The 12,300-nt window shown below is 41.2% G+C and overlaps 1 protein-coding gene across 6 annotated transcripts in view; it reads right to left on the minus strand.

Moving 5' to 3' along the window:
• gdpd2 (glycerophosphodiester phosphodiesterase domain containing 2) overlaps positions 1-12,300 on the minus strand; it is a 147,851-nt gene that overhangs the window by 16,724 nt on the left and 118,827 nt on the right. For all 6 annotated transcript variants that reach the window (XM_080187518.1, XM_080187520.1, XM_080187514.1 and 3 more), the window contains 3 exons: positions 9,496-9,646; positions 6,937-7,161; positions 3,778-3,923 (listed from right to left, as the gene is read on the minus strand). In XM_080187518.1, coding sequence (XP_080043644.1) covers positions 3,778-3,923; positions 6,937-7,161; positions 9,496-9,646 — 522 coding nt within the window. The remainder of the gene's footprint in view (positions 1-3,777; positions 3,924-6,936; positions 7,162-9,495; positions 9,647-12,300) is intronic.

The following is a 12,300-nucleotide window of genomic DNA, read 5'->3' on the forward strand; positions in this document are numbered from 1 at the left end:
CCAAAAGGTCTGGGTTGAAATCCAATGTCAAGACCTGTTGGCCACACAAGGAACATTCATAATGCAGTTCAATGAGCTGACAATCAACTCGGGAATTCTTGCCCCACTTCCCCAACATTCCCCAAAAGGAAAAAGTGTGTACATGTGCACATGCATATGTTTAAAAGAAAAGCTGAACTAGAGTTGCTCAAGTCAGACAATGAGAAATCCATAATGTTCTGTTGATATCCCAGTACAACAACATTGAAGTTCCTCAGAAGTTTGTTGAGGTTGAGTTGAGGAGGAGCTTACTTCTAGGGCTTAGACAATGCCACACCAACTCTACAAGATTTGATTTTGAATGCAGTGGCGAAGCAATGCCTCTTGCCACAAACCTCAAAGAAAGGTTTCCACACAAATCTAGCAGTCCCTGTGGTATGGATTTCCCTATTCCCTTCAACAGATTTAATTTGGCGACAGAATCTCCAGCCATTTAGCAAGTGGTGCTTGCAAACAGTTTTAGAAGCCAATCACAGCGAAGTATTCTCACAAATGTGAAATAAAAGTAAAATGCACTAATTATTCTTTACAGTTGATATAAATTTTCAGGAAGACAAATAAATGATTGGATTTAAATGAACCTAAATAAACCATCTAAAAAACTTTTCTTAAATTATGGAAATTTTATATGGTGCTGAAAGGAGGGACAGAGTACTGAAACTGTTTTGCACTCATCACGAATAAAGCAAGAAATCCAAATTTCAAATGATCACGACCATTTATTCAACAGGGCAGCTGATTGGTTGCAAGATGATCTTGATTTGCTGAGGCGTTGCCATTTTGCTTCATGTTAATGGATGCTACCATAGTCCCAAAGGATGTTCTGCCTTCCACTAAACAGGACGATGTTCAGTAAGAATTGCAGTTCTGGTGCAATAAAGATACACAGGCCATACTTCCCAGATATTTGCTGATCAAATCAAACAGCATGTACCATCAATTATTCATAATAGGCAAAGTACAGACTACTTAATCAGCCCATGCTTGCAAAACCCATAATAGGAATTCTACTTTTGGATGCAATTCTGTGATTGGGCAACATTTACTGAACAATCCTAAATATGCTAATAGTGATGTTAACAATCAATTTAGGACAATCAGTTGAACTAATTTATGATAGTTAGAAGCAACATCTATTCAGGCACAGCAATCCGTCCTCTGCAGGCAAATGGAACACGTTCAAACCTTGTGTCACTTTTGAATTACCCGGGAGCTTGGGGATGTTATCAGACAACAAATTTTATGAAATTGGGCACACAAAATGGGAGCAAACTAAAGCTATACTCAGAGCCCTCCACTAAAATCACGAAGTAACAGACACCGATCAGTAGGCAAGAGCATGCTTTTAGAATGCAAATGAGGGCTAGCACATAAGTCGGGGTCCTTGTGCATGAGTTGCAAAAACCCAGCTTGCAGGTGCAGCAGGTGGTCAGGAAGGCGAATGGGATGCTGGCCTTCATAGCGAAGGGGATTGAATATAAAAGTAGGGAGGTCTTCCTGCAGCTGTATAAGGCATTGGTGAGGCCGCAGCTGGAGTACTGTGTGCAGTTTTGGGCGCCGCACCTGCGCAAAGATATTTTGGCCTTGGAGGGAGTGCAGAGGAGGTTTACTAGGCTGATACCGGAGTTGAGGGGGTTGAGCTATGAGGAGAGGCTGAATAAACTGGGCTTGTACTCGTTAGAGTTTAGAAGAATGAGGGGAGATCTCATTGAGACGTATAAGATGATGAATGGGATGGATAGGATAGAGGTGGAAAGACTCTTCCCGCTCAAAAAAGACAGTAGGACTAGGGGGCACAGCCTCCAGATAAAAGGGGGTCGGTTTAGAACAGAGTTGAGGAGGAACTTCTGCACTCAAAGGGTGGTGAATCTCTGGAATTCTCTGCCCGTTGAAGTGGTGGAGGCTGCCTCGCTAAATATTTTTAAGACGCGGGTTGATGGGTTTTTGATAGGAGAGGGGATTAAGGGTTATGGGGAGAGGGCGGGAAAATGGAACTGAGCAGCGACAGATCAGCCATGATCTTATTGAATGGCGGGGCAGGCTCGAAGGGCTGGATGGCCTACTCCTGCTCCTATTTCTTATGTTCTTATGTTCTTATAAGGGAAATCGGACAGGATGGCAGCTACAGGAACTAAATTAAAGAACACATCCCCACCCCATTAAAATCAGCACTTCTAAACCAGTCAAACAACCCATGGAGACACCTAAAATTAACATAGTTAAGGAAATGTCCCTGGCCCCTCAAATCTCTTTGAGATCAATAACACACCTATGGTTCAAACCCCAGACATTCTAGACCATTGATAACCAACCAGACAAAAAGGATTAACACACACTTAAAACAATTGCTCCAACACTCGAAAACATCAAAACAGGATGGCTGAAGTCAAATATTGTAAATAAAGGATTAGCATTTGAAACGGGAAGTTCAGGTATAACTGTAGCCCGTTGTGGGGGAGTCTTTAAAGCGCTTTCGGGACAGTCCGATTGTATGTCCTGACTGTGTTTCTCTGTCGACGTAAAAGAAAATAAAGCTGTGCTGTTATTGAACTTCACCCTGAGTCTGTAGTGGTCGTTTCACCCACTCGCGCTAACAGGGAACACAGGTCCCATTTCATTCTCCATGGCAACACCTCGGCAGTCAAAGATGACTTGCCAATCAATCAGCAACTTTTTCTTCTGCAGTATAAATTGTCATGTTTGTTTGAAATTTGGCATTCTTGCATTTACCTTGATGAGTGTAAGATAAAAAGTTTCAGCAATGTGTCTTCTCAGCAATATTTAAGTTTTATACTAACAAGTGAAAACTTTACTTCATAATACAGAAATTTGATATTCCACAAACAAAGTTGATTTCTCAGATTCAGTGAGGGCATTACAAAAGTCATGAACTTAATACACCATTAAATGCCAGTTATATTTCATTCAAAAAGGCGTAATTTTTCAAAGAGTTTACAGCAAAACTAAAGCTGTAAAAGTGGAAATTTTTGCCAGTTCACGAATTGCTTGGGGATCTTAGCAGTGCATCTTCTGGAAGAAGAAAAAAATTACTAACATCTGGATTTCTGCTTTTTTCTGGATATATGTGGCTCTAAAATCCTGACTATTAAGTTTTGGGAGATATGTACAAATTTGTACTCCTATTGCAGAGCATGATCTTGTGAAATTCAAATTCTACATTGGAAGCATAATCAGGAATTTGAGCAGGTGCTATACATATTATGTCCAGAACACAAGGCTCATGGGGAGCGGCATTAAATTCCTGGTGCCTGGGTGTTGACACTGTGTGCTGGGAATATAATTTTATAAATTACCCTGATAGTACAGTGGGCCACCATCCTCATAGAAATGTATCAAATTGCAAATGTTAGCTACAATTGCCAGCACTCTTTTCTGTGATTTGCATTGCACATTTTCTAGTTTTTAATTTGATTTGATTTATTATTGTCACTGTATTAACTGTATTAACATACAGTGAAAAGTATTGTTTCTTGCACACTATGCAGAGAAAACGTACCGTTCATAGAGAAGGAAACGAGAGAATGTAGAATGTAGTGTTACAGTCATAGCTAGGGTGTAGAAAAAGATCAACTTAATGCAAGGTAATTCCATTCAAAAGTCTGACAGCAGCAAGGAAGAAGCTGTTCTTGAGTCAGTTGGTATGGGACCTCAGACTTTTGTATCTTTTTCCCAATTTTAGTTTGTAAGGTATGGTATGGTATTTTCAAAGAAACTTACTTTATCTCCCTGAAGCTGATATTACTGTAGCGAATGTTGATGGTGTGAATGTTCTCTCTATGCAGTGTTTCTGGGTCAAGTTTTTCTCCCACAATCTTCTGGAAATTATTGGAGATGTTAGTCTTATTGTCGGGCAGCCAGAGGATCTACAGGGGACCAAGAATACAAAGTCTATACAGAAAGCCTAGAACATACTTAATGACCCAACCTTTCCAGCTCTCTGCTATGACGAATTCTACAGATTCTGAGAGAAGAAACTCCTCCTCTTCTCTGTCTTAAATGGGCAACCCCTTATCAAATTTCTTCTCTTTTTATATCCAACGCAAAAAAAAGTCCCCATTTCTCCCCATCTCTGGAACCATTCTCATGAACCTCTTCTGCACTCCCTTCTAGCTTTCACATCCTTCCTACATGTAGTACCCAAAACTGGACAAGGTACTCCAGCTGAGGCCTAACTAAAGTCTTATATAACTTCAACATAATCTCCTTGCCCTTGTACTCTATTCCCCAATCAATAATGACTCTAAAAAAAACAACTGTTCTACACCTTACAATTCTCCATTAAGCATCTTTCATACTTTCAGGGCTTCATTTTCAAATACTCATTGGGATGTTTTCAAAAGGAGTAAAAATGTGATGCGAGACAAAACATTTTCACACAATGAGTGTGAGACTCCAGCATCAGCTGATCCTTCCTGGCAGCAGCCAATAATGGGCTTGCCTCTATCCCAATTAGACAACCTGCATTTTAAAATTACGGGTGGGCAATAAATGCTGAGTTAGCCAGGGGAGTCCACAACCCTTGAATGAATAACAAAAAATAAATAAATAGTTGAAATACAGCATGGGGTTGGGCTCTGGAAAGATTCAGAAGTTGGATTCCTGACCCTGGACTGAATCCATTGTAGCCTGATGGGTATTCATAAAGACACCAGCAAAATGAAGACAGCTGCAAGGCCTGATGGTAAAAGGGCTAACTCTGTATTAGGTTAATGACGATGAGAGCAGCCATAGAACAAACACAGGAATTGATTGGACAATGCCCGTTGCTATGCCTTGCACAGACAATGACTGAACACAAACTCCTGTGGGCTGTGTTCCTGACCAAATTATGATCCCTGAAGGAGGCATGACTCTTTTGCATTTGTGACCATAAAGACAGTGATAGATTAGTGCCTATCATGTGAGTACATGACTGGAAGCCTAATCAATGCCAGCAACATCTGTATAAGAGGGAAAGATTCAGAGACATTGGCAGCAGTAACTTGGGATCAACCAGTGCAGAAGCAGCAGCAAGACTCCAATGTCTGGGCCTCAGAGACATCGGAATAAAGCCTATTGGGAGAAAATCTGATCAGTTCAGCTCACCACAGGTAGCATCTCAAGTCCAAGTTGTGAGTTTGGATATTTTGTGAATACTTTGTGTATAACGAAGTAGTTCAGAGGTTAGTTATTTTGTGTGTAATGAAGTAAAGGTAGAGGTTGAATATTTTGTTTACAGCAAAGTTGATGCCAAGTAATCCCAAGTCTTTCACAGGGATTTCTCAATTAAAATGTGATGCCAATCCATACACATTATTAGGATAGATGGCAAAATGTTTAATCAAATAGCAGATGCTAAGGTGCATCTTAAAGGAACAGACAGCTGTTGAGAAGTGGCAAGGTTTAGGGATGGAATTCCAGGGCTTAAGGCCCAGACAGCTGAAGGGGTGTCTGCCAATGGGAAATTACTAGAACTGGAGATGTACAAGAGGCCAAAACAGGAGCAGTGGAGTGATCTTAAAGGATTTCTGGACTGAAGAAGGATACAGAGATAGGGAGAGGAAAGTCCACATGAGGATTTAAATGAGTGGGCAAAAAAATTGGCAGATATGCTATGATGTGGGAAATATGTGGTTATCTATTTTGGTAGAATAGAGGATTCAAAAAGCTGAATATTATTTAAATGTAAAGTGTGTAGAATTCTGCTGTACAGAGGGATCTGGGAGTCTGTGTATATGAATCAAAAAGTCAGTATGCAGGCAGAGCAAGGAATTAAAGAGGCAAATGGAGTGTTCCTGTTTATTGAAAGGGGAATGGTGGATAAAGATAAGGATGTTTTTCTATAACCAAACAGACTTATGGTGACACTGCAACTGGAGTACTGTGTACAGTTTGGGTCTCCTTACTTCTTCAGTTCGCTGGTTCAAAGCAGGTCTGACCCACAATGCCATGACTTCCACCACGATTAAGGCAAAGAGGAGGATTGCAAATTCATCGAATTCCAAGCCCCAGTTTATTGATACCAATGTAATCCACACCAGCCATCCAACCAACTGAGCCAAATCAGCTCAGGGCCCATTAATAATGAAGGCCTGTCCAAAAGGTAGCTCTTCAATGGAGTGCTCTGTTTATTTTTACTTCATCATTTACTGAAGTCCCTCGGTGTTAACTGGCTTTCAAAGCTATCCTTCAAGCCTCTAAAAATCTTCCAACTTGCCTTCGTGAAGTTTCCAAGTTTTTTTGTCTTGGCTCCATGGTCATTACTGCCTCTACTTACTTACATGGTCACAGAATGCTTTCAAAACCTGCCAGCCTAGAAAGATCGCACCTTGAGTCCTTCAATAGGGATGTTTGGGCTTCCTATCTCATGAAGATGGCTGGCAGTGGAAATGGAGGTGGGACATCTGTTTGTGTCACTTGGCAGTCTGTTTTTTTTGCTGTCTGCCTTCTATTGATCCTGTTTGCAGACAGCAAAAATCTGGCCCCAGGATTCTCCTTAAAACCAATGTAACATGATAAAGTAAACAGCATGTGTTGTCTGACCTATCTGACTCCCACACCAGGAACTTCCTTATTACTAGGATATGACCTGCTTCGTTATGCTATCCTTAACACATGACTCCCTATTGTTCCTGAATTAACTTCCTAAATAGAATAAATGTTAATTTCATATCCATGATTAATATCAGAAATGCACAATTTTACCATTGGGGGTCAACTCTTTATAAGCTGAATTAGGCTGCATAACAATATCATAAAACAAAATGAAAAATATATCTCATGTAGGTCAAATTGATACAGAAAACAGATATAACAATATAGAAATTGTACTCTTCTGATATAGGGATTTTCTAATTTCCAGTTGTTATCTTTGAAAGAGAGACTCAATTTCCTTACCAGTTTGTCATCAATCGAAGAATTCAAGATGGTTTCTACAACAACTTCGTGACAAGTATTATAGTATGGATGAGATGTATTTGTTGGAGGCCGCAGGTCAAACATTACATGTTTTTTATTTTTCGCTGCAAAATCCAAGAGCTCAGTCAACAAACAAACGTGTTGCTTGGCAGCTTTTTTTTGAGCTTCTTCCGATAGTATGCTAACAGTATTGTAAGGATCTTTCTATGAGGGAGCGCAGTCAGAGAAAAAGACAAAGTCAGGTGAATACTCAGAATACGTTTTTTAACTGTAAACAATACCCAAAGCAGCATATTCTGTTAGTTGAGCAGTGGCAAGTTACAGAAACTGTGAGAATTTTAACAAAAAAATGTTACAGTGATAAAATTTACAGTTCCAAGGACAATTAAAATACCTATCTCTTGCATTTAATATTTTTTCTCGTGACATATATACTTACTAAAATTAGAAATCTTCCTACTTCCAAATAAATATATTCTCATTTCAGACACTGTGACATATTGAGTGCTATAAATATTAACTGTGGCACAGTGTACTTGCAAAGTAAAATTCCATCAACACTATTCCATTCAGTGCTCCCAGGAATAGAATAGTTAGATGCAGAGAGAAACCGTTCTAATTTTTCCCGACATGTCTTTGACCTAACTTCAGATCAGCAACATTTTCCAATATGGCATTTCCATTTACCTTACCATCCAACTATAGTCTGTTTTGGCAGGGATTACATATAGTGCAAAGTTTGGGGAACTTTATATTGTGGGCCAATGCCTATTAGGAATTGTACTGAAGCTGCATTGAGTTCAAATAATGAAAGATCTTAAGAGCTGTTGAGAGAGGCCCTTAATTTGACCTGGGTTTTCATTCTTGAGGTGAGTAGTAGGAATTAAGAAAATACCCGGTTTGGCTCACTTGCTTCAGGAAAATGTGCCTGCAAAGATGGAATCTTCATTACGAGGTGGGGGGAGGGGGGAAGAAGAGGAGGAGGCAAGGGTGCTGGTGGGTGTGGAGGGTGGAGGGAAGGGGAGATTGGTGTGGATGTAGGCTAGAGTTGGGCTGGCTGAAGTTTGGAGGCAGCCAAGCAGATGCTGAGTACAGAGGTGGGCTCTTCAAAAGGCTTACATGGGTGCTGTGGGACTTCCTCTCAGTTAAAATGAGAACACAAAGGCCCTCCAGCCCTCACATCCTCCAAACACTTCATATGCTCCATTCATGGCATCTTATGGCCCCATCCACCCCCTTTGTCCCCTCATGCCTCTATGCCAAGCTATGAATTTCCACCAATCCCTTACATGACTGTTCATGCCCCCTGTGCCAAGCCTTGGTATTTCTATGCTCATTAACCCACTATACACTGTATAGAATCAATAAACCCTATGGTCATAGTTGGATCTGTGAAAAAAAATGTTTTAGGAAATGTAATTCATTCATAACTTCCACTTGTATTGTAAAAAATTCATTTCACTTCAAGCTAATAAAATATCAATCATCCAGACCCTTTAAAATATCAATAACAAATATCACAAACCCCAGAAACCACTTGGGTGAAAGCCCAAACATCCACTTTTCTTGTTAAAACAGCCGCACCATGAGGAGCCTTGGGGGGATAGATGGAAGGGTAAGCTTGACATGGTGGGCCTGTGGGGACATGCAGATGGATGGAAGGGCAGCACTTGGCATTGCAAAGGTTCCACATGCAAATGAGACTCTTCTGAGGGACTATGGACCATGATGCTTTAAAACTAGCCAAAATCCATGAAAATTGCAGAAACATGATGATCCCTGCAATGGAGCTAGCCAGGTTGGCAGTGATGGATGTGGGGTTTTAATAGAAACCCTGGTCTCACTGGGATGACCTGATAAAGGTTTACAAGGTTATGTATGGCATGTACAGAATGGACAGTCAGATGTTCTTTCTTAGGATAGAAAAGTGAAGTACTAGGGGACATAGCTTTAAGATGCATGGGAAAAAGTTTAAACAAGATGTGTGAGGCAAGTTTTTTACTCAGAGGGTGGTGAATGTCTGGAATGCGCTGCCCAGATAGATAGTGGGAGCAAGACATGATAGCAGCATTTAAGGGACATCTAGACGAATATATAAATAGGATGGGAATGGAAGGATACGGACTCTGTAAGTGCATACGTTTTTAGTTTAGGCAGGCATCATGATTGGCGCAGCCTTGGAGGACCGAACGGCCTGTTCCTGTGCTGTACAGTTCTTTGTTCTAAAGGACAGCCCGTGAATGGGGTCAGGAATTGGCCATTTTTAAAGGGCTCCTGAGTCATCTTGTCTCAATGAAAATCCAGGCCCTTAAACGTATCATTCTCGCTGGATTCAAAATCAGGGACTGAATGGTGCAAGTTAATATTTAACCCAGCTTTTGCAAAGAGTTCCTTAAACTTATTTATTCTATTATCTGCATCCTGTAAATTGAATGATTTCGAGTTTCAACATGGGTCATAACTTTTCACGGAATTTAATAAAGACTGTGATTTGATGTTAAAGAGAAAAATAAACATGAAAAGCTGTCATATCTTCACCTTTAGAAACCACTTTCCAGCATTGAGCTCTTTAATCTCTGCCCATGTAAAACTTGACACACTATTTCTAACTTGCTTAGGAAAAACCTCTGCTATGTCTGTTGTCCTTTCAAATGTAGAGTCGTGCATTAGAAATGGGATTCCGTCAGAACTAGGAAAAACAAAATGTAGATCTTGTAAATCTAGTTTTTATTATTCTTTAACAAATTATCAGACCACCATGTCACAGTTCATTGGTATTCAGCAGACCAATTTCATTGTGTGCTTAAATATTAAACTAATCCCTTTAAGGTCTCTGTAGGATACTGTGCAGTTGAAACAAAGCAAACACAGGTCAGCAGAAACTCAAAATCAAGTAGAGGGAACTGTAGTTCTTTACATATTTCTGGTTTAATGTCAGAAGAATTGGTTGGAATTGATTGAATCAACACTGTTACTGAATAAAATCCTAAAGCTCATTTAGCTGACACCTGTGTTTAATCTGAGGGAGAGATAAAATACTCAGTCAAATTCACTTCACACTAGAAATGCTGTGTGATAAACTGGATATCCATCTTCCCTGGTAGCTGGGGACCCTACCTCAAATACAGCGGACAGGACAGTGGTGATCCAGATCCCCTACAGTGCTCAAGGGATGGAAATTGGACCTGCACTCATTGGCACCAAAAGAGGGCACCCAATGATTGAAAATGACCAAAGAATATAAAAGCAAAATATCTCTAAAACTTTCCTGCCAGATATGATTTCCATGATTGTTCTTTGCTAAGCTGCTGAAGCCTTTCTCAATAGCCCAGAACAGGACTTCTTATTATTTTCAGCAGTTTGAGTGAATCAAAGTGTGCTAGTCTGAATTGCTAGCCTTGTGGAAGAAAGTTCCCAGAAGCATCTCAAAGTTGTACCCTGACACAGTAATCTGCATTTTACAACAAAAATAATAGTGAAGCAATTAGCATTCACCAACAATATGGAGGAAATAGGACAGCAATTCTGTTGTCTATATATGAGCCATTAAGCATAAATAAGTTGCTCTCCAATTTGCCCTCTGCCTCCATAAGTTGGATTTTCCATTCCACACCCCACCTCCCCACATGTTTTGTGGCAGTGGAAGTAGCCCACTATTGGCAAACAGTAGGATCTTTCAGGCCCACTGCTGTCAATGGGTTTTCCCACAGTTTGCACCCTCCGCTACCTGGGGACCCACAGCAAGAGGTCACCATCAGTGGAATGAGAAATCCCGAAGGTGGGAATGGCTGGAAAATTTCAACCCATAAGAAGCCCACAGATTGATTCAGCACTGAAATGTATGAAAGGTACAAAGTGCTGACAATTAGTATAGCCAACAAGCTATTGTCTACTACAAAAATGGCCAAGCAAGCAAGGTTGGCCTACTATGGTCTGTTGGGAAATTTGGCTAACTTCAGGGCAAGAGATTTTAAACTTCAGGCTGAGTGTGTGGACTGCTCTGTTTACTGGCAACAAATGGCTTTGGTTTTATGATGGGTAATAAAGTCACCAGGACACTGGGCAATGGTTGTTTTCAAGTAAGAAGCTGTAACAACACATCTATGACACTAAACACTAAATACCCACTAAACATGCCAGAAAATGTTAGGGATGTATGCAGATGTATCAATGAGCAATAAATCTTAATTACTGCCAAAAAACTGCTCTCTGGCCTGAAAATTTAACTTTACAAGTATGGAGTCCGCTTTATTCAGAACTGTATTATTTTTGGAGTTTTAAAATACTTAAATTGATCTTTTAAAAAACTTGTGGTTGACATTTTCAAGCTCCCTTCTATGGTGAAGTGCCCCCTAGCAGGGTTGGTGGGCTATCCCAATTTCTGGTCACATTGGCAGGATGAGAAGATTCTGTCAGCAGAGGAATTTTGTAATTCCCCCTCTCAATCAACAATGTTCTTCCCTCTTTTTATTTCACATGATTTAACATTGGATTAAACAATTTATACTTCTGGGTTAGATTCCTTAAGGAGAATTTTCCTGGAGATCCAGAGGAAGCTTTGGAGGTGAATGTGCCAGCAAATTTAAGCAGAAGATAGTGGACATGTTGGGCTCGATTTTACCATCGCATTGCGCCTGTTTTCGGGTGCGAAAACCTGGTAAAGTTAAGCGTGAGGCGAGTAGTGAGATCCACGCCCGTCTTTGCGTCAGTTCCCCCTTTACTGAGGCTTGACAACAGCCGCGATTAGATTTGTATGCATTTAAATTGACTTAATAAGTTGCACGCCCAACTTTACCAGCACTTCTCCCTTTATCACCTCGTTTGCCCATCCAGAATCAATGCGAAACAGACATGCTCTGTGTAAGTCTGATTTGGGTGCTTCAGTTAGTGAGGAGGTAGTGATGAGCATCCAATGGCTTGAGATCAGGGTGGGGCGTGGGGGGGTGGGGGTAATGGGTCTGCTGCTACTCTGCTTGACATAGTTGGGGAGAGGGAAGGGGGGGGTCTGCTGCCACATCACTGCTAGGGAAGGGGGGTCCGTTGCCTCTCTGCCTGAGATCAGTGACAAGGAAGGGGGTCAGCTGCCACTCTTCCTGTGATCAGTGGAGGGGAAGGGGGTCCACTGGCACTCTGCCTGAGATCAGTGGAGGGGAAGGGGGATCCACTGCCACTCTGCCTGAGATCAGTGAGGGGGATGGGAGGGTCTGCCTGAGATCAGTGAGGTGTAAGTGGGGAGGAGCCTGCAATTGTTCTGGGTAGTGGGGGTGTGGGAGGATAAGGGGGTCAGTAATGTTGTGGGGATGGGGCAATGTCTCTGGGGGCTGGGGGAGGCATTATCCGGCC

This window comes from Carcharhinus amblyrhynchos, chromosome 4 (assembly GCF_965287045.1).
Source record: "Carcharhinus amblyrhynchos chromosome 4, sCarAmb.v2.hapA, whole genome shotgun sequence".
Classification (NCBI taxonomy): domain Eukaryota; kingdom Metazoa; phylum Chordata; class Chondrichthyes; order Carcharhiniformes; family Carcharhinidae; genus Carcharhinus; species Carcharhinus amblyrhynchos.